A 22,732-nucleotide genomic window follows, 5' to 3' on the forward strand; every position below is an offset into this window, starting at 1 on the left:
GTACAAGGCGCGTGCGTAGGCCTTAGGCGGAAGGCGGTGTCACATCCAGGAAGTGGGTGTGGCCTCTGGAACGCCTGCGCGCAGCTCCCTCTAGGGGGCGGGGCCAGGCTGGCCGGGGTTATGGGGCGTGGTCTCGAAGGCGCTTGCGCGAAGGCGGTTGGAGGGAGGCCCGATTCCCCTTTGTTCAGATTCGCCATTTTGCGAGGCAGCGGCAGTGGCGGCGGCGGCGGCGGCTGGAGCCTCTGATTGGGTTTCGGGGTCCGGTACTGGAGCCAATCAGCGCGGGCAGCGAACCGGGGGAGCGAGGCACGGTGAGTATGAGGAGCCAATATCCAGCGGCCCAGAGCCGGCCCCAGCGCCCCTATTGGCGGGTCTCGCTGACCACTCAGGAGAGGCCCAGGCGTCCGTCGAGCCCGGGAGTCGAGCCGAGGCTGCCCGAGCTGAGTAGCCTGCAGCCCCGGCTCGGAGTTTATGGAGGCCTATAGGGGCCGTCCAGCGTTGGGATGGCGCCCTGGAGCCAGGCTTTTCGGGATCTGGATCGTCTCCGGGTGCCGGTGGCAGATGCGCCGCTTGCTCCCGATCCTCGGTCCCGGGAGGTCAAGTGGCCGGCCGCCCAGCCACGGGCCGTGGCAGTTTCCTCATGTCGTTCCAGCCTCATCCTACGGCTCTTGTGTACCCACGTTCCGGGCCCCGACGAGGCCCGTGTACCCTGAGCTGTGCACAGTTAGGACTACAGACCCGGAGCGAGGCCAGGCGGAGACGCGCGGCGCGGCCTCCAAGACCCACCCCGGGGCCGTTGGCGCGCCCGCCGCGCCCCTCCTCTCGGCCCGCCACCGGGGCTCCCGGGCCGGCGCCGTTACCACCCCTTTCTGGCTCGTCATTTCCTCCCCGCTCAGCCTGCGGTGCCGGCACACCTCCGTGCTGGAGCCCAACCAAGCGCCCTTCCTCTTTTTGCTCTGTGTCTCGGTGTCTGAAACCTTGCTGTTGCAGAACTGATAACCTTGTGCATTCTTGATGATTGGGGGCACACATCTCGCAGTTTCTATTATCCCTGTCTCCTCCCTTGATCTTTCTCTTGGATACTCTCTGGTTTTGTTTTCCTTTTAATCTTTTTTTGTGTCAGTCTCCACTCAATGGCTCAGCCCGCTTGTGTCTATTTGTTCTAATACACTTTGAAATCCCGCGCGAACGTTTTCTTAATTGGTGTTAAAAAACGTACACATGCTTAGATTTTCTTTCCCCCTTCGGGAGAAAGGAAGTCTCCCAAGGGCTGCTAGCTATTAATCTTTGGCGGGCATCACCCCAAGTGCTGCAAGCGGGGAGAGAATAGGGGTAGGAGCCTTGCCTGCTCGGTGGAGATTGATTGGTGTTAGTGTTTCATAGGGATCTAATCCAGTAACGAAAAGTGCTGTTTGCATGAGGAAGCCTATTTTCATCGCCACACTTTTGATTGGGTGTTGAAGGATAATGTTCTCAGGGAAGAAAGACTGAAAAGAATTAACTGGAACAGATAGTGTAGTTGGACGCAGAACGGGCCAGTAGTACTGAGTTTAGGCGGGAAAGTCCAGTATGTAAAAACCTTTGCAGGTCTTACAAAGGAATTTTTTGAAAACAGTTTTGACTGGAGATTAAAAGTGATCTAGAGTGGATTCCTCCCCTAACTTTGGGAGAAAAGGTTGCTAACCTGAGAATTCTACCCCATAATAAGAGCTGAATTTTTTACCTGAAAGAAAAATTATTTTTTAGTCCTAGTGAAGCTGAGAGCCGATTTTCTGTGTGTGGTTTCTTAAGTCACATTTGCTGAACTCGGCTGGGAAAACGAATCCAGTGCACCTTCCAAACCAAAACAGCTTGTATTCTCAGGTTTCTTTAAATTGTTTTCTAGTTTCTCGTGTGTTCTAGTTTTTGGGGTTTTTGTTTGTTTGTTTGTTTGTTTGTTTTTTATTGCTATAAGCACCACACCAAAAGGAACTTGGGAGGTTTATTTCATTTTCCATCGTGAAGGGAAGTAAAGATCAGAATTGAAGCAGAAGCCATAGAAGGGTGCTGTTTACTGGCTTGTTCTTCATGGCTTTTACAGCCTTTCTTAAGCTTGGGTCCCTTGCCCTACCACCTATAGGTTTGGGCCCTCCCACACTGAATAAAATGCCCCAGTAGCTTGCCAGTCTTAAGGGGGCATTCTCACAGTTGATGCTTGCCCGGTTTGGAAGACCCTAGCTTATGTCACGGTGGCAAAAATACTAGCCAGCACACCTTATTTCTTACATTTGCAATAGTAAATGAACTGCACCACACAGCTTCAGTCTTTTTAAGAATATATGTCTTGTCTTTGGACTGGGTGTTCTGACTTTGGTGGGTATTTTAAAAATGGATACATCTGTCCACTTCAAAACTGCCTAATGTTTTTGTGGACAAAAGCAGTTATCCTTTGGTCACTGACTCAAGCCTGTGGAGCCTCCACTGGTTCCTCTGCATCTGCATTTTAAGAAAAAGTCCCTTTCTCTAGACACAGCCTAAACAGTTTCCCTTTGTTTTAAATATTTCACCCAAGACTAACATCATCTAAATGAGATATCACATTTAAATCTAATTCACATGACGCCTTTCCTAGTGTTTTCCTGGTTTGTCCCCAGTGGAAAAGCCTCTGTCCCCCAAACTCCATTTACTGTATTTCCCTTTAGGAGTCTAATATACATTTTTGCTCCTTTTTAGACTTAAAAGCTTCTTTGAAGTTAGAATCTTGTTTTATTATTTAATTCATGATACATCATTAGTGGAGAAAAATGAGCAAATTTGGAGCCTTCAAAGGTCCTAGTCTGGTGGTAGCTTGTGATTGTCAAGTCAGATGGACTGTGGTGATCATATGTTTATTGTAGCATTTCTGGGCATTTCAGCTTTTGGATATCCTCAGGTTAGCTTTCTAAGTGGTGGCCAACTGCATCTGTGCCATGTAGATGGGCAGGAAATGCTACAGAAAGAGAATGTCTCAGGCCAGAATAAATCCATTCTCATTCATATTCATTCATATTCTCACTTTAAAAAACACATTCACAAATTTGTGGAAGAGCTAGAAAGTCTAAATCCAGCTGGCTCAATTCTGTCATAAACTTGGGCAAAGAAAGCTTGAGGAAAGGAAGTGTGTCAGGTTGTGTCACAGTTCTGCTGGCTGAGGTTGAGGAAGGAAGGTGCATGTAGCTGTACTGGAGCCAAGAAGCAGGCACCATGGGCAGCCTGAGGGTTGTGCTCGCTCATCAATGTGGAATGACTGCTGGCTTTGAAGCTGCCTCTGCTCTTACCCTTCAAAGCACAGTAGGTCTCAATGGCCTGAGAGTGGAGGAACATTTGTATCAGCAAGATAAATGAGTCTGATCCAAATGTTCCTTACAGCCATTCCAGCCCTCTTGCCCACTTCAAGTTCCATTCTGCATTTAATCTGATAAGATGCAGATTTAGGAAATTTAGCCAAGAAGAAAGCTTTATAGAAGAGTCTTGAAGTTAGTGGAAGTGTTGAAATACAGAGGATGCTAATATCTTTTTTTTTTAACATCAAAATGTAATCATTGTATATGTATGTATTTTGGTGAGTTTTTAAAGCTCTTCACACCTGTACAGTCCCCACTTGAGAAAAAGAACTTTGGTCATCCTCAGAACGGTCATAGATCTAGCTCATCTATTCAGTCTCCCCCACCTCCCTCCCTCAGGCTCAAGAAACTCTTCTGTCTAGGTTACTGTTATCAGAGTTTATCATGGGGCCATGCTTGTTTATATTGTAGCCTTAATGTATTAGTCTGGAGACAGATACATTGTTAGACACTGTGGTAGTACAGCACTCAGAAGGCAGAGTCTGTGCATCTCTGAGTTTGAGGACAGCCTGGACACCTGTCAGTACCCTCACGCCCCCTAGGGAACATGGTTTCCCTAGTGGAGCCACTTAGTTCGGCTGATTTACCATATTGGACCTGGAGTCTCAAGAACCAGCTCAGTCAACTGGCTCAAAAAGGATGGTGTAAAAATCTGCAAACTTAGCCAGGGGAATTAATATTCAGAATATAGAAAGAGCTCAGAAATTACAGACAAAATAAGCTATAAACAAGCAAATAGGTTAGTTCTCAAAAGAATACAAATGGCCTGTAGATGTATTTAAAAATAGCATACTGAGCCATCAGGAAAATGCAGATCAAAACTATGTAATTCCTTCTCACACCAGTCAGAATAGCTGTCATCAAGAAAATAAGAGTGCTGGTGAGGATGAAAATAGCTCTTAAGCATCATGGGTTGGAATATAAGTCATTTCTACCACTATAGAGTCTATGGAAGTTGGTGTGTTAGTCATGGTTCTCTAGGAATAGAAAAGAGACTGGCCTGAGGGTGGGGGAGGGAGGGATTGATTGATTAAGGTGGTTTACAAGTAATCCAACTAGTTCAGCAATGGCTTTCTACCAACAGAAAGGCCAAGAATCTAGTTGTTCATGAGGCTGGATATTTCAGTTTCAGCTGGTCTTCACTATATTGCCAGAAGTACTGGGCTGTACAGCCAGTGAAAGAATGAGCTTGCCAGCAAGGGCAAGCAGACAAATGGTAAACACTTCCTTATTCCAGTCCCTTTATATGGGCTGTCACCAGGTGTAGCCAGATTAAAGTGGGCCCTCCCACATCAAATGATTTAGCTTAGAAAAATTACTCATAGGTGTGCCCAGCTGCTTGGGTTTTAGCGTATACCAGATGTATCAAGTTGACACCAAGAAAAGCCATCACATAGGCACCACACACACACACACACACACACACACACACAAAGAAAAATCCCACCACTATATGATCCTGCTATATCGTCTTGGGAGCACACCTGAAGAAACTAAAGTCAACATATACTAAAGACACTGCACTTAATTGCTGTGCCTTCACCACCAAGTTAGGGAATCTGTAGGTGCCCATCAGTGAGTGAACTGGTAAAGAAAAACGTGTGTGTATGTTCAATGTATTATACATTATGTTGTTTGGAAGAAAATGGATGGTACTGGATGGAGCTTTATAGTAAGGCAAAGAAAGTATATGCAGAAAGACAAATAGCAAATATGTTCTCATACGCATAATCTAAATAAAGACAAGAAAGGATTATTTGTAAAGTGAAAAATGGGATCACAGTAGTCCAGACAGGTTATGTATATTGTTAAAACATATAGATAAAAACCATTGTTTTATACAGTGAACACATGGCTAGTAAAGTAGCAATCAAGTTGGAATATATTGATAATGAGGTAGTGATTAAATTTAGTTATGTTGCCATTCATATCTTCCCTTTGCAAGTCTTTGTTAGTTCAAGTCAGAGCCAGAAATCTGTTGAGTAGTCCATTGGAACCCACAATAAAGGCATAGTGGTCTATTTTGGTTACAGATAATTAGCCTGATTATTTTTTATTGACTATTTCCCCCCTACATTATAATGTAGCAATTTTCATACAGTGAAGTTGAAAAAATATTATGATGAATATCCATGTACCTACTACTTAGACTCTATAATTACCATCTGCCAAATTAAATGCTGGTTCATCGCTCCACAAACTCATTTTTTAACACTATAAGAGTAAGTTACTACTGGAGGAAAACACTTAAGATATAGACCTAGAAAAGAACACTCCCATCCAAGTACTGAGGACTGACTGATCAATTCTCACCTTGCTTGGCTTGTGAGATAAGACAAGATCAGGCTTTTCCAGGGTGGCGTGGCAGAAAAGGATGTGAACTTTCTGAAAAGGGCCGCATTAACCCTGGAAATAGTCTTAAGAATTGACAAATGGGGTTTTGTGAAATTAGGATTTTTTTTAGCAAAGTAAATAGTCTCCAGAATCCAGTTTTTGCTGACCTACCATTAGTGTGTTTGTGTGTTGAAGGAAACCACTCATCCTCTGGATAACTGCCCTCCTTTGAGACAAGGTCTCTTATTGTTTTGGGGGCTCACCAATTGGGCTGAACTGGAGGCCCAGAAGTTGTGCCGTCTCTGCCTCCCCACTCTGGCCTTATAAACTGGCCAGCACACCCAGTGTTAAGGGCATTCTGGGATCAAGCTCAGGTCCTGCTTGTGAGGCAAGTACTTTACCAACTGAGCTGTCTTGCCAGAACTGCAAACACCAGAAGACGGGAACTGCCAGTCTTGAGATAGGTTCTGCAGTTCTTAGAAGGACACAAAGGGCAGCATTTTTAAAAGTGACCAGAATCCTTTTCCACCAGGCCCATGCAAATTAAAATTTACTCCACCTCACCTCCCTACCCAAGTAGGGTGGAGCCCAAAACAGCTCTAATCTAGAAAATAAAGACCAACAAATGCTGCTGAGGCTGTAGGGAAGAGGAGTCTTAGTTATTTACATTGTTAGTTTGTAGAAATGAATGCAGAGGTTTCTCAAATAGAGAACCTTCCGATTCTATGCTACTCAGAAGTACTTGCTCTCTGCTCTACTCACAATAACAAAACCAACCTAGATGTTATCAACAGAATGGATAATGCAAATGCCATGCATACGTAAAGTGGAATTCTATACAGCCATAAAAAATGAAATTTGCAAGAAAACTGTAAATCTGGAAAGTTTTAGGTGATGGCTGTTCTTGGTTGTCAACTTGACCACATCTAGACTTAACTAAAACCCAAGAACTATGCACACCTGAGAGGAATTTTTCTTGATTGGAATCATTTGAAGAGGGAAGACACATCTTTAATCTAGATCTTTTGAGATAGGAAAAGATTTTTGGGCCACATCCTCTGCTGGTGGTAATTTATATAAAGGACATGGAAGAAAGAAACTTTCTCACTGGGTCTTAGCCTGCTTGCTCTTGCTTCTTCACTAGCATAAGGCCTGCTTCTGCAGGTTCCTGACCTATACTGAAGGCCAGTTGAGACATTCAACTTCATGGATGAACAATTGCTGGATTCTTGGACTTTCTGTTGATAGGCAATCGTTGTTGAACTAGCAGAACCACAGCCTGTAAGTCAGTCTAATCTCCTCCACATATAGATACATGGATTTATTCTATTCTCTTCCTCCAGAGAACCCTGACTAATGCATGTTACATTAAGCAAAATAAGTCAAACTCAAAAAACACATGTGTTTTTCCCTAGGGCATAGGCAGTCCTAGCTTTACTTCTGTGGTAGTGGGTAAGTAGATGTTTGTGTGGCTAGAGATTGTATACCTAGAAATGGGGCCACAAGATGGGTAGAAGAGGTTTTGAAGAAAGCATAGTAAAACATAAAAGAAGTTTTATATGTCAGTGTTTAGGCACACACTTGAATATTGTTAGGTACCTGTACTGGCTGGTTTTGTGTGTCAACTTGACACAAGCTGGAGTTATCACAGAAAGAAAAAGGAGCGAGCCTCCCTTGAGGAAATGCCTCCACGAGAGCCAGCTGCTGTAGGGCATTTTCTCAATTAGTGATCAAGGGTGGGAGGGCCCATTGTGGGTGGTGCCATCCCTGGTCTTGGATTCTTTTAGAAAGCAAACTGAGCAAGCCAGGGGAAGCAAGCCAGTAAGGAACATCCCTTCATGGCCTCTGCATCAGCTCCTGCTTCCTGACCTGCTTGGGTTCAGATCCTGATTATCTTTGGTGATGAACTATGGAAGTGTAAGCTGAACAAACTCTTTCCTCCCCAACTTACTTCTTGGTCATGATGTTTTGTACAGGAATGGAAACCCTGACTAAGACAATACCTTTCAGTTTCTAAGAAACAACCTGAAGTAGCCAACCAAGAAAAGGTTCATTTGGGCTCACTATTTAGGCTTTACTGCAGGGTAAATATGCAGAGAATAGTATAGATGGGATTTGATAGTAAACCAGGTTTTAAATAGCCCGTGCAGGTATTGGTACACCCCGTGGAAACAGGCTGTGCTTTATCAAGTTTTAAATGCCTGCTCTCAGTGATACCGTTTCATTGGATTATAGCACAATTCCCAAAGCTTTGCTAGAATGTTCCTACTTGGTGCTATTTAATGGAGTTTGAAACAGGGTCTCACTATGTAGCTCTGGCTGGCCTGGAACAAACTCCCAGCAGAGACTTGAATTCAGATCTATCTGCTGAGTTTAAGGCCTGCATCACTGTGCACAGGAATTTTGGGGGGTTTGTTTGGTTTTTAATAGACATGATTCTGTAAGGTGGAGTTCATATATAGGCAAAGTATCTCTCACTCAAGTATAGGTTGTCCTGAACTTACTGTGTAACCCAGGCTGGCCCGTCACCGGTGGTCCTCATCTTCTGTTTGCCAAGTGATGGGATTCTAAGCATAAGACCTCGCCCCCCCCCCAGGCCCAGTAGAGTGGAGATTTTGATAAAGCAAAAATATTTGAACTACTTAGTGACAAACCTCCAGCCTGAGGTGGCTTATGATATATGTGGCCCAAGAGAGTAGCATGTTTGGAACCACGTGTGTATACCAATTCTCTGACATAGACCCACTGCCTTGAAAGTAGGCTTGCAACAAGAGCTGGCCAGACAGTGTTTCTAAGTGTTATTCTGGCAATACTGAAAGGTGGTCAGTTTTATCAGCTTAATTGGGTTAAGAAACAGGAAATAAGGCACAGCTGGGCTTGTCTGTGAGGATGCTGTTTGTAGGAGGGGCCTTACATCCTGAGGGCTCTGATGGGGTGGATTTATATGATACTATTATTGGTAAGTGAGGCCTAGTTAGAAGTGGGTTATTGTGAAGAGTGTTTGTTATTGAGGACTAGATCTTGCCCTGGCCACTCAGAGTATTCATTCTCTATGTCTTGGCCACTGTGCTGTGAAAATGTACTTTTCAACATCACATACTCTCACAGTGAAAGTGAAAATAAAATACTGTGACTTGTCTGTTGGTTAGTCTCTGAGGGAGTCCCTTTGTGTAGCTCAACCTGGCTCAAACTTCAGCCTCCTTGCCTCAGCCTCTCCAGTACTGGAATTGCGGTTTCCCACTACTAGCCTGACAATGATAGTTTTAAAAGACTGTGCCATGAACCCTCTTATTTAAATAAAAAAAAAAAAAACCAAAAGAATGATGAGCTTCTCCTGGTGTTCTTTTATATTGTAAATACTTCAAATAATTGTGTGTGTGTGTGTGTGTGTGTGTGTGCGCGCGCGCTAAGTATCTTCAGAGGGCCTTTTCTAATTGACTCATTTTAGGTTTTTTTTCCTTCCTTTTCTAATAGGCGTCCCTACCTGGCAGCTGCTTGGGATCTGTAGAGTGAAGCTTCAGGACTCTTAACTTGGCCGGGCCATGGAGCAGTATACGACAAACAGCAATAGTTCCACAGAGCAGATTGTGGTGCAGGCTGGCCAGATTCAGCAGCAGGTAAGGGAGAAAGTGTACTTTGATCATTACAATACCACAGAGTGTATGGAATCCTCTGTGGAAGGACTTAGACCTCGTGTCAGACCTTAGGAACTCCTCAGTCTCATGACTGGTGCTGTGCTATGAATCAGTCTGTTACCACCTGGTACTTGTTCTTTATGAAATCACTTTAGAGTAGATTGCCTGCTTTTATTTAGCTCATTGAAATGACACCTGCCCTGCTTTTCTCTGCATTAAGTCTGCTTATTTCCCTTGGAATCAGACAATTGTCAGATTCCAGCCAGTCTGTTCAGAATTAATTCTCAACAGTTGTGGTTTAATATTAGACTATATTTAGGTGCTACTCTGTGGATAAAGCACAGGAGCCATTTTTGAGGCTTTTACCTGGATTCATATTGGGGAATACCCACCACACACACACACACACACAACACACACACACACACACACCCCTACACCTGCATTTTGGAGAAAAAGACATTGTTTCTATGTGATTATAGGCCAAGGCTGTTGCCCTCCTGTGTTTTCTCCTGAGAACAGAGGCTCACTAGTACAGATCAGCAAGGAGGGTGAGGGGCGGAGTGATGGTGAGTTCCTGGCCACTGACAGGGAGAGCGGCTACTCTGCATGAAAGGGGAGAGAGGCTGAGCATGCTGGCTTCCTGAAGTGCCTTAGAGAGTAGATCTTGGAAAGGGGCCTTCTAACTACAGACAGAACCTTGTTGGTGGGTCTCTCTTCTGTGAGGACTTCCCCAAGATAGGAAATAAGGTTGACTTTCTGAAAACATTGCCTCTAAAGCAGTCAGTTGGTTGGAAATAAATCTTCATTTGCGGATGTAAAAGCAGTAGCCTCCTGAGCTAATCACCATGGCTAGTTCCTTCCTCCATGGTGACGCATTAAAGCCCCAGAAACTCTTCATTGTAGTTTCAAGGCTTTAAAACCTGGTAGTTTTGTTCTTGGGACCGTAAGGAAATAAAGAGATCCTAACATACATGTCTAGCAGAAGGAAAAAATTCCTAGGGACGACTGCACTATAAATCTTTGTGTTTTAAGTCATAGAAGTGTGTTGTGAGTCCACTCTAGGGACAGCTCTGGCAGCATGACAGCTTGAATATGAGTCCACACCTTTGAAAGTTCCTGTGCGGGATGAGGTGCTTTAGAGGCCCCCGTCCGTTCTTCTCCCTGAGAGTGATCTGCTATCTTGAGCTGTACATTTCCATCCTGATACATTTCAAGCTCTTCCTCTTCCTGTTCTCAGCAGCAGGGTGGTGTCACTGCTGTCCAGCTGCAGACTGAGGCCCAGGTGGCATCCGCCTCAGGCCAGCAAGTCCAGACCCTCCAGGTAGTGGTGCCCTCTCTGATTCTCTGTGAGCGATGCATGAACGCTGCCTGTCTGCTACTGTTTGTGTTTGGATCTCAAATTGAATGGCAAAGTCGCATGCCTTTTGTGCTGCTAACCTGTCTATGAGACCAATATGTCAGTGTTCCATGCCAAGGCATGTAGTGACTGTTGTGTCATTTCTCAGAAGTATGCACTAAGTGTGTTGTTTTAGAAAGACTGGGAAGCAATAGGAATAAATTCTACAGGTGGCTTCAGATCTTACTCAGTCCTCAGCTCCCAATTCAGGTACATGTCAGAGTTTCATGAATTGTGTTACACTGGAAAAGGGAGTGCACACATGGGGAGACCAAAACCCTAACCCTAAAGGGTTTTTGCTAAAAGTACAACTTGGCTACTGAATAGCCATTGCCCTAAGCAAGGTTTCTCTTAAAATCCCATACCTCTCGTGTCTCATTATAAGCTCTGTACAGATGATTGCATAGCTCTGTGGCAACACAGCACATGGTGATGCATGTGTCTTGTCCAGGAGTTGGGATATGGAGGCAGGGGAATGAGAGTTTAGGACAAAACAAAAAGCTATTACTTGTTACATTGATATGCTTTAAAAAAAAAAAAAAAAAAAAAAACTAGAGTTAACCAATGCTGTTCTTCAGTATTATGTATGCTTGTTAAATATTCTAAATTCCTGTGAAAAAAGTAACAGCATTGGTCTTTTCTGGGTCCATTAAGAACTAAAGGTTTTGAGAAATTGGCAAGACTCAGATACCCTTTCTTCCTCTGCTGAATTGGGTTGACTTAGCAGGGGTCTCCAGAGTCATCTGGCATCTCCATTTATTGAGAATGTTGCTGAGACCCTTCTGCAGGTAACTACCCTTTCCTGTAAGTCAGGGGGTTTCAACCTGCCTGATGGCAGCAGCCCATTAACACAGTTCCTCAAGGTGGGACTCCCAACCACAACATTATTTTCATCGCTACTTCATAATGTAATTTTGCTACTGTTATGAATTAATAATGTGAATGTCCATGTTTCTGATGGTCTTAGGCAGCCCCTGTGAGAGGACCTTTCAGTCCCCAAAGGGTTGCAACCCACCAGTTGAGAGCCATTGCTATAAGCGCCTTGCCCCTCTCAGCCTGTCCCAACCCTGCCACTTAGTAGTGTTTGGTGATGACACACAACCAGTTCTACACATATATTAAAGGAAGCTCATTTGTCTTCCTGCAGAGCTTGAGTATCGGAGAGCAGCAGCTCTCTGTTCCTGCTTGTTTCATCTTTTTAACACGTGAAGTGGTGTCTGGATTGTCATTAACCATTGCGGGAATGGGGATGTGCCATGCTCTTAACTACGTGGCTTGTTGTCTCGTGCATGAGTCCTTGTGATCATTTGTTGTAGACATGTGAGCTCCTCAGTCTCAAATCCTTTATCGCATGTGTATATAGCATGTTAGTGTGGGAGGGGTGGGGGATGGGCAGAGATGATGGATAACCAGAAAAGTAAGTAAGTGGTTTTAAATTTGTGTCAACTTTGGGGACTGAGGCTCAGTGTGCTCTATTTGTTATACAAGTGTGAAGACTAAGTTTGAATCCATAGAAGTCATTTAAAAATATGTAGGTTTGTCCTGTAACCCCAGCACTGGGAGGCAGAAACAGGCCGAACCTGGGGCAGGGAGCTCCAGGAGACTTTCTCAAAACAAGGTAGCAAGAGTAGAAGACAGCATCCAATGTCAGCTTCTGGCTTCCACTTTGACATCAAGAACTGCAGAGCCTTCCAGTGCACTATAACAACACAGCTGTGTCAGCTTACGTAGATTAAGATTGCACTGAAGAGAAGTGGAAGTAATGAGGTCTTCTTATGAGCTTGTCATGTTAGAGAATTCAAATAATTCTTTCTCTTTCTCCACCATAAAGCTCCTGGAAACATTTCCTAACAAAGCACAAAATAGCATTGGTGCAGCAAAGGAGATTTATGGAAACTTAAGAGGAGAGAATGTGAATAAATAAGCCATAAAGTCTTCAAAGTCATGAGTTTCTCCCTGAGGTTGGGCTGATGGTACTGATGGAGAGTAGTGGAGAGCCTCGCCACCTTCACATCCAGGACACGGTGACTGCACAGGTGGTTGATGCTGTTGAAATTGACTTCTGCTGGGACTAAGGATGAGTGTGCCAGTCTGTTCTGTTACATATCATTCCTTCGAGCAGAGACACGCTCTACAAGGGAGTTTCGGCTTTGTCCTGCTACTCCTCAGTCCAAAGCAACTTCTGTCTGGGCCTCTGAAAGACTTTCTTGAGATTCACACTGGGGTTCATTTCAGTATGCGACTGAGCATTGCATTGGCTTCCTTTTTAGAGTGTATTGGTACAGAAGACTTAAAAATTGGACATTCTATTTGCACACCGTAGCTGTCTGATTTCAGGGTTTCATTGCTTCTGATAATTAGAACAACTATGCAAATGTTTACGATGCAGTTTGAAGAACTCTACCTTGATGATCACAAACAGGCTGGAAAATGTTTCTGACCCGTCTTGGCTTTGTTTGCTTTGAAGCGGGGTCTCATTAGGCTTACCTGGAACTAACTGCAGTCCATTCTGTCCTAAAACCCATGCTGCTCCTGCCTCAGCTTCCTGTTCTGCAAGTTTTTAGTGGTAGACTCTAAATAACAGTCATTCCTGGAATCCTCAGAGAAGATTAGAAGTGAATGTTTATAATTCACTTTTGCTTCAGGGCCCGGAGGAAGCTCCAAGCGGGCTTCCTATCCAGATGTGAAGCTAGGCCTGTGTTCCATTCCCATCCCAGCCCCAGCCCCAGCCCCTCACCACTGTTTCTCTAGCCTTTACCAGAACCAGTCCTGAGGATCAGCTCAAGCAGGCAAACAGTTCTGGTAACTAGGCTGCTTTCTTGGATTCAGCCTGTGTTTGGTGATGAATGCCTTCCATCTGTTGGAATTTTCCAGACTGTAGATAGGTTTGACCTTCGAATATCCAGCTTGGCACTTAATCGAGGGTCTGATTTCAGTCGGCACCATGTCAGACAGCTCTTAATCACCTGTAAGTCAAGCTCCAGGGGGATCTGACGTCCCACTCTCAGTAGCATATGCACATACCACACAGACAGACACACACACACACACAGGCAGAGAATATAGAAATATTAGAGTTTAAAAATACTGTCTTGGGCCAGGATTTAGTCTCTGAACTTGGGAGGCAGAGACAGGATATCTAAGTTCAAGGCCAACTAGCACTACATAACCCTGGCAGAGAGGCAGGTGACTGACTTGACTAAATCTGCCTTGCCTCCCCTCTTGCAGGCAGCAGGAGAGTTGCAGTGATTGATTGTCTTGGTGAAGCTGCTTGTATCTTACACTATTTCATTGTTATTTTATTTCTTTCTAGGTCCAAGGGCAACCATTAATGGTGCAAGTCAGTGGAGGCCAGCTTATTACATCAACTGGCCAACCCATCATGGTGCAGGCTGTGCCTGGGGGACAAGGCCAAACTATCATGCAAGTACCTGTGTCTGGAACACAGGGTTTACAGCAGGTGAGTGCTGTTTTTAAAGTGTTTAGGTTGTACATTAGAAGTCTGGTATGAGTGTAGATCATGTATATATTCATATGTGTACAGATTTGTACATACATGCAAGGCCGGGTATCTTCACCTTAGTTTTTGAGACATGGTCTTTTACTAACTGGGTAGTCTGGGAGTCCACTGGTGTCTGCCCCCCCACAAGTCTGTCCTCTGCACCAGGGCTGCAGATGTAAACTGTCCTGCCGTGCATTCCTATGATTGCCAAGGGTCCAGTCAGACCCTTGTGCTCTGCACCACATGCCTTACCTCTGAGCTGTCTCCCTAGCCTGCAGAGCAGACGTTTTGAAGAAGAAATTGCTATCAAAAAAGACAAAAAACCAAAACCAAAACTCAGCTGCTTTTCCTTGAGTCCTACCTCTTATTTTGTGCTTAGCCTTTCTACCTTTGTCGTTCAGTAGTACTACATAACTGGAGCAGAGTAATGCGGTGGAAACAGGTGGGTTTGCTCACCTAGTCAGCTGCCAGCAATTTTAATTGTGAGTTAAGTAGCATAAGAAAACTTGGGCAATGTGTAGCCCAACAGAAAGGTCCATGGGCTGCTTTCCTCCCCTTTCCCTCCTACCAGCCGTTGGTCGGTCGGTCAGCTGGAGAGGGGTGGGGACCTGAGGCTCTAGGCATGCCCTTCACAGACTCACCTTTCTGAGAGTGACCTCTCAGGCTGCTAGATATAGGAATGCTCCAGAAGGTCAAAGGAACAGTGACAGATGCTTACAAAGCCAGTGAGAACTCTGAGTTCAGGATGCCACCTCTGTTAATCTAGAAACTCCTTCAACAGGCATGCCCAGTGTTTGTTTTCATGTGATTTTTATATCCAGTCAAATGGATGGTCATACATTTCAATTTCTGTGACTCGGAAGTCTTGACAGCTGATCTCTATCACGGACCTCATCAAAGTGTTGCTTTCACTACCATCAGCTTAGCATTTAACTTGGAAAGAATATATTTTATAAGTTGTTTTAATCATTGATACAGTACCTCAGAGTATGTTTAAGTAAATATACTTTAAAAAAATAATCATGCCACCAACGATTATTTTTTAAAGGGACACTTTTATGTTCCTAAGCCTGGCCTTGAATTCCTGATAATTCTGCCTCTGCCTCCCAAGCTGTAGAATTACAGGCATATTCCTCTGGGTATTTCTTGATCTCTAGTGGAATTTATTCAGCTAATTTTCAGAAACCAGAGTGAGGATGGAGAGATGGCTCATCAGTTGAGAACACTATCTGCTCTAGAGAATCCAGATTTAATTCCCAGCACCACCTAGTGGTCACAGCCACCTGTAACTATAGTTCCAGGTGCTCCAACTCCCTCTTCTGGCTTCTGGACACCAGGCACACATATGGTACACATATACATGCAGGCAAAATACCTATACACCTAAAATAAAAAGCAAAAACAAATAAGGAACCAAAAGAGTGGTATCAATATGGTGCCAAGCTTTTTGTGTATTCTCCTCCACAGATACAGTTGGTGCCGCCTGGACAGATCCAGATCCAGGGTGGACAGGCTGTGCAGGTGCAAGGCCAGCAAGGCCAAACCCAGCAGATCATCATTCAGCAGCCCCAGACTGCAGTCACCGCTGGCCAGACTCAGGTGAGTCTGCTCGCTGCTCTAGCATCAGTACAGCTGGTGTGGAAGGGTGGAACTGCAAGCCACCTGGTTCCACCAGATTGTGGAGCACATAGATTGTGAATGTGAAGAACATCATTACAGTGGGGTCTGTGTGGGTCTCTGGCATCTGTTAATATGTCATTGTTTTCTACAGACACAGCAACAGATTGCTGTTCAGGGACAGCAAGTGGCCCAGACTGCTGAAGGGCAAACTATTGTTTACCAGCCAGTTAATGCAGATGGCACAATTCTTCAGCAAGGTAAGCTGCCACTATTGCAGTGGCACTTTTCAGGGCATTAGTTTTAGCCTTTGAGTACCTGAGAGTGCTTCAAAATCATTATGAAGTCCTTGTCATGTTTAAACAACAGGATTTCCACCACATCTGCACTGTTTGCCAGCCACATAAGACCAACCTGATGCTGCTTGGTGACTAGAGTTCCTTCCTTTTCACTTTGGGCCTCTAAATCTATTCATATAGGTGTTTACTTAAGAGTCAAGAACGTCTCAAAACCTTAGTCTAGCTAAGAAGATCTAAACACCATATAGAGTGCAGAGCCTTAGAGAAGTACACCCTAGGAAAAGATGAGTAAAAGACAGGATCTCCTGTGAGAAATCTAGACTTGGCTTCAGGGAAAACATGCTCAAAGTAGACTTAAATGCTTTAGAAGCTAAGTCTAGAAAGGCTATCTCAGCCAGATTCAGTGGTGGTAGATGGAAGTATAATTTATTTGGAATTGGGTCCTAGACTGTTAAACTTCTAAAAATGAACTTACACGGACTACTTAGCGGAATCCAGTGAAGCAGTAGAAGATGCTTGCTTTCTTTAGTGTATATCTGTTTATCCAGGAGGGTATACAGGAGCCAGGTGGAAGGGACTAACGTTTCCCCTTCTTTCTGTTCCGTGTACCTGTTTATTTTATTTTGTTTTGTTTTGTTTTTGTTTTATGTTTTGTTTTCTTAAAGTTACAGTCCCTGTTTCAGGCATGATCACCATCCCAGCAGCCAGTTTGGCAGGGGCACAGATCGTTCAGACAGGAGCCAATACCAACACAACCAGCAGTGGACAAGGGACTGTCACTGTGACGCTGCCAGTGGCAGGGAATGTGGTCAACTCAGGAGGAATGGTCATGGTAAGGAAAGTGTTTCCCGGCACTGGAGCTTTCAGTGGGGTTCTTTTGTCTTTGAGCTGCAAGTTGGTGTCTCTTGTGAAGTCACTTATGATGTTAACTTTTGGATTTGAAGCTAACTACATTTTTAAAGCACCAGCAGTGGTCTACATCCACAGGAAGCCTAATTCATTCTGATGCCTACCTGTTAGCAAACTAGTCTAGATGCTGGAGATAGAGCAGTATGGGTGTAAATGCTCAATTTTATTTAAAATTTTCATGCCAGTAATAGGTCTGATGTCCTGTTCATGCAGATGGTACCCGGAGCTGGCTCTGTGCCTGCTATCCAAAGAATCCCTTTACCTGGAGCGGAGATGCTGGAAGAAGAGCCCCTGTATGTGAATGCCAAACAGTATCACCGCATCCTTAAGAGGAGACAAGCACGGGCTAAGCTAGAGGCAGAAGGGAAAATTCCAAAGGAAAGAAGGGTGCGTACGCCTTGGGAAGTGCTAAGCCGGAAGCAGCACAGTTCTGCATCAAGCATATGTGTTTCCTGGTCCCTTCCAAACACTGGAGTACAGGAAGGTTCACTGTAAGACTAGTGACAAAGTGTCTTGAAAGCAAGAGACTTTCCTCTTTCTACAGTAAAGAAGTCCAGAGAAAATGTGTCCTCGGGACTTGTCTAAAGGCTGCGGTGCTCATGTGTTGGTTGTAGTTTGAAATGGCAGTTGGGCTCTAGCCAAGGGACCAAGGAAATAAGAAAGCAGCTTCTCATTTTAAAGGATTGCTTTTGTCACATTAGCCAGCATCCACTGATACAGTCTAATATACCTATAGATAGCATAGAAATGGGGTCTCCTCCAGAGCTGCCATCTGCTCAACCAAACCTTGGTCAGATCCTGAAGCAGTGTTAGGAGGGCAGTCGTGATCGTTGCTTTTCCCTCCTGTTCAGTCAGCCTAACATTCTAACAGGTTAGATGCCAGGGCGACTGTACTTTGTCCATCATTCATTTTTCCTTGACCTCTTGGCTCGGATTGCACTGCCTGAACTTTGGTGAAAGAATCTGCAGTAGGTTACTGCTAGAGTTCACTAACAACGGGGGATCTTGTTTCCCTTCTCTAGAAATACCTCCATGAGTCTCGGCATCGGCACGCCATGGCACGGAAGCGTGGGGAAGGGGGCCGCTTCTTCTCTCCAAAAGAAAAGGACAGTCCCCACATGCAGGTAAGGACATTGAATATGTCCTTTCTCTGTTGCTTGCCTTTTCTGTCAGCAAAGAGCTACCCTCCATTAAGGAAGAAACCCACTCCGCCACAGCAGGTAGATCTGTTGCTTAGCTTCCTTTCCTTTTAGAAGGGCTGAAAGCTTCAACCCCACCTTTTTTACTCTCGGTTTCTCAGTTCTTTTTAAAGGAAAAGTTTTACTTTCTTTTAGCATAGTATTAGAGTAACATTTAATACTGTGTGGGCAGTTCTTGTGCCACGGATTCTAGTAAACTTTTATTTGTTGTTGTTCAACTGACTGGCGACCTAGGTCCATAGAGTAGGAGTACACATATCAGCGTTTTTCACAGTTGAATAGGAGTTCTTGCGACCTTAGGTAGCTTGCCTAAGGTCATCCTTACACAACTGAGGCAGCCCGGAAGTGCAGTCCAGCATCCCAGTTATTCTGGAAGCTGAGGCAAGAAGTTAACAAGGTGAGGCCACGCCTGGGCTAGAGACATACTCAACCAGCTAATTTAGTGAGACTGTCTCATAAAGGGCTAGTACTGTAGCTCAGTCGTACGAAGTATTTGACCTGGCATGTGAGGCCTTGGGTTCAAATCCTGCTTCTTCCACAAACAGACCCATCAACTGAATTCAAACCTGGGTAGTAGAATGTCACTAATTATCTCTCACATGTTTCTGAATCTGTATGTTTAAAATGGAGTGCTTGTTCATTAGTCTATTCCCTAAACAAGTGGCTTGTTACCGCCCAGCTGTTAAAGTTTAGGTGATTCAAATTCTGAAGTTCTTTTGGTTTTGTCTCTGAAACATGATTGAATCTGTTTATCATACTGTCCTTACTGATGTCAGCCTGGCCTAGTCCTCTTTCTTGGTCTAGATGAATACATCCATTGTCACGCACTCTTGTCCTCCCTTCTGGTTTCCACGTCTCAGGGCTGTGCTGGGCAGGCCTCACACGGGCCTCATCCTGCCTTTGCTTTCTCATCCTCTGTGTGTCTCAGCCATGGCCAGGAAGCGGGTGTCTGGGTCTAGATTCCTTTGCTCTTATTTGCTCACCGTTTACCATTTCTCTCTTTCTCCTGCGTGGTCCCTTGTCTTTATAGTTTCTAGTCTGTAATGTTCTTTTCTCCATCACTTCCATGACTTCTTCTCTCTGTGTAGCTAGGCTATTCTCAGATTTGCAGTACTCCTGCCCCAGTTTCCCAAGCGCTGGGGTCCAGGAGCATGCCGCCACAGACAGCTTTTGCCTTCCTTTCTTTTAGGCCTGGCTTAGATCTGAGAAGCTTTTAGCCTGTTCTCATCTCTAGCAGAGCTCTTTTACTCTTTTATTTTCTCTTAATTTCATCCTTTATCTTATAAGAATCAACAAGAGATTTTCTCTATTTGGTCCACATTGCTTTCATTTACTGGAGAGTAAGCTACATTAAAATAGAAAGTTTTGTTCTGGAGTGTTTGGGGGTTAACTTAAGACTCCAGCTTGGAGCAAATGCTCAGAAGTGCTGGTTGAGTTCATGGATTCTTTTGCTGGCTCCCTTCTCAGCAGCATAGAATTCCTCCAGTTCTGTATCAGATAGTGAAGGCTTTCATAGTCTACCCACAGCAGTCTGTAGTTTCCTCCTCCATAGTGAACCACACTGCAAACATCTTGACAACCCTTGGTTTTTAGTGGTATCTGGGCACGTCTGTGATTCGGAACTGCGAGCTGTGGGCCGTGGTGTTAAAGGCTCTTGTGAATCTCCATGTTGACCTGGGAAGTTCCCTGCCTCCTTTCATCTGTATCTGCATCTGTGGAGAATACTATCGGGATTCCATTTTTTTAGATTATCATATATAAAAATGACACAAAACTACAGCATATCATTGTGCTTGCTCTGGGGTTTTGTCGTAGCCACCCAAGTACATAAGTTGTGAGAGCCGGGGACTCCTGTTGCTGGTGTAAAGTACTGTTGTGCTGTCTTTCTCTGTAGGATCCAAATCAAGCTGACGAAGAGGCCATGACACAGATCATCCGAGTTTCCTAACCACAGAGGGTGGCAGAGCTGATCACTCACGGTCCTCTCCACTGTCTGGAAACAGACTGACTTCCAGTGGGGCGACGACAGTCTCACTCTGCCCTTTCTCAGGACAGACACTACTTAGCTCAGTATTACAGCTGCAGTGATGGCTGATGAACTGCAGTGGCAAGCTTTTGTCTCACCCTTTCATTGAGGACCTGTTTCAGACTGTTGGATACTGACCTTTTGCAAATTTGGATGATAAGAGGTATTTGCCAGCCCAGCATTATAAACACAGCACTTAATGTTGAGTGGTAAAGCCAGCCCATCAGCCATTGCAGTGGGGGAGAGCAGCCTTCTCAGCCTGATCCTCAGTCAAGGCAGCCACAGCCCCTGCCTCCCTGTGGAGTCTCAACAGCATCCATCCCCTGGTGGGATGTCGGGCTGCCTGATGCATAGACACTGCGCTCTTGTGGCTCCCAAGCAAAGAAGCTTTCTGTCAGGACTTGGAGCACCAACTGAGCTGCAGCCTTCTGACCTGTGCTGGTAAGAGTCTGTCTGCCCACATGCTAGGTTGGTATTTTTTTACTTCAGCCAAGAAAGTACAAAAAGGATATTTTGGACTCAGGATAAAAGGATAGATGGACCTAAAAGGTACATTTGTAGCTTTGACTGTGGTCTGCTTGTTTCTGTTAACAGCCATCTGGGTCATAGTTCATGCTGTGGCCACTTTAGAGACAGTTTAGAGAGTAGAGAACAAAACTTCACAATATCTGTGCTGAAGTGTTGAGGATATTCACGGTTGTTCTTCAACAGAGGCAAACCTAGGATATTTAATCATGGGCTTTATGACAGCAAGTAGCAAATGGAAGGATCTGTGCATTTCAATCTAGAGAGCAAGTTCCCTGCCGGCCCAAGTGCTGCTGTGGAGCATGATTCTCCAGTGGATGGATACCAGGCATGGCTCTTAGGCTGAAGAACCCAAGTCACATTCACACTGACACCTGACGTGCACTAAAAAAGAACCCTTACATTGCTGAAGAATCACTGTTGAGCCAGCTGTCCTGGATGCAGACTGGAGCCCTGCTGGAGCGCAGAGTGGAGGAGAGACGTGTGCTTCACCCCTGCCTGGTGCTGACCCAGAGGGTGAATGTTCTTCCCATGGCAGCTGATTCTTTGGTGCCAGTTTCCACTTGTTTTCTCCTTTCTCTGTAGGCCTTGCAGCAAGGTTTGCTCACTGCATCAGTGCTGTAGGGACCAACTACAGCCTGTAAGGATTCCTGCAGGGTCAGGAATTGGGCCCCAGAAATGTGTTTTCTGGACAAGCACTCTACCACTGAGCCACACACACACATACCCCAGCCCCAGCCCCAGCTCTGTAGATGCTGAGGCCTGGGAGGAAAGACCAACGCTGATGTCTCAGAAGACTTGGCTGCCTTCTCTGCAATCAAAGTCAAATGCAGTCATTCCAAAGACTAAAATACCAGTCAAGTCTAGAAACTGGCTCCTTGACTTTGTTCTGTGTTAAAGATGGGAAAGACTTTAACCTTATAAAGAAATCTCACTGGGAGACCAGTTTAATATCGGAGAAGCATGAAGTAAGCCATCTCTTCTACTACCAGGAATCTTGCCATTTCTCCTGGCTTCCAGAGGTCAGGGGCTGATCCTTTTTTAGTAAACTCACTACAAACTTCTGGCTCTTCACGTGAGCTTCCAGATTTTACTGAAAGCCGTGAGAAATGTCTACCTTTGAGGTGGAGAGGATTCTAAGGGGAGGCTTCAGGGATTCCTCAGACTTAACTGTAGTGCTTCAGCCAGCAATTGTAGAATGCTATTTATTTGTGTCTGTAAGTTTGTACATAACCCTAACCTCATACTGTTCTAGTTTCATTTTGAGGAAGGCAAGTTTGAGTTTTCTTTCCTTTGATGCAGATGCTTGGGTTTCCACGTTATGGCTGCATTGCAGTTGGCCCCTGCCCTGTCCGTGTGGTCATTCTAATTCTGGCACAGTGTAAGAATAGCCCACAGAGGCCGGAGGGGCTTACTTGGATTGATTTTTGTTTGTTTATTTGTTTAACTTAGTTCTTTTGACTTGTTCTTGTGATTGTAGTGATGGCTTCAAAGATACAGAGCAAGTGGAGGAGTAGGCTGCTGGTCTACTGGGCACTCTACTTCCTGTTGCAGGATAACTGTAAATGTATATATTTTAATTGCACTGGTAATGGGACACGCCAGTGTCTAGACCACTGCACCAACAGCCTCTCCTGGCTACAGGGTGCCTGATAATAATGTCTTGATTTTCCTTTGGGACTCAACTCTGTAGGTCTCTCCTCCCCACCCCCACTCCCCAGCCCCCCCTAGTAGGGGAGTACAGGTGATCACTGATGTCATTGCAATTGCTTTTCTTTTTTTAATAAATTTATAAAAATACTAAAAAGTGCCTTGATTTTTGGTGTTTGTTTGTTTTAGTTTGGTTTTCTGGCTCTTTCGCTGTTGTTTGAGACCTGATCTGGCTATGGAACTCAAGCTGCCCTCCAACTCAAGATCTTCCTGCC

General features: G+C 44.8%; 1 protein-coding gene across 10 annotated transcripts; it reads left to right on the plus strand.

The window, feature by feature from the left end:
• Positions 1-142: 142 nt before the first annotated feature.
• Nfya (nuclear transcription factor Y subunit alpha) lies at positions 143-22,614 on the plus strand. Of its 10 annotated transcripts, none has more exons than XM_052191987.1 (10): positions 143-311; positions 9,171-9,313; positions 10,572-10,655; positions 14,044-14,190; positions 15,700-15,831; positions 16,004-16,109; positions 16,814-16,980; positions 17,271-17,444; positions 18,080-18,181; positions 20,151-22,614. In XM_052191987.1, the coding sequence occupies exons 2-10, from the start codon at positions 9,239-9,241 to the stop codon at positions 20,202-20,204; spliced, it is 1,041 nt and encodes a 346-aa protein (XP_052047947.1). In that variant the 5' UTR covers positions 143-311; positions 9,171-9,238; the 3' UTR covers positions 20,205-22,614. The 10 variants fall into 10 exon arrangements, with proteins under 10 accessions (XP_052047947.1, XP_052047946.1, XP_052047949.1 ...); XM_052191986.1 differs by having other exon boundaries at positions 10,575-10,658; XM_052191989.1 differs by having other exon boundaries at positions 10,575-10,655.
• Positions 22,615-22,732: the final 118 nt, after the last annotated feature.

Source organism: Apodemus sylvaticus, chromosome 9, assembly GCF_947179515.1.
Source record: "Apodemus sylvaticus chromosome 9, mApoSyl1.1, whole genome shotgun sequence".
Classification (NCBI taxonomy): domain Eukaryota; kingdom Metazoa; phylum Chordata; class Mammalia; order Rodentia; family Muridae; genus Apodemus; species Apodemus sylvaticus.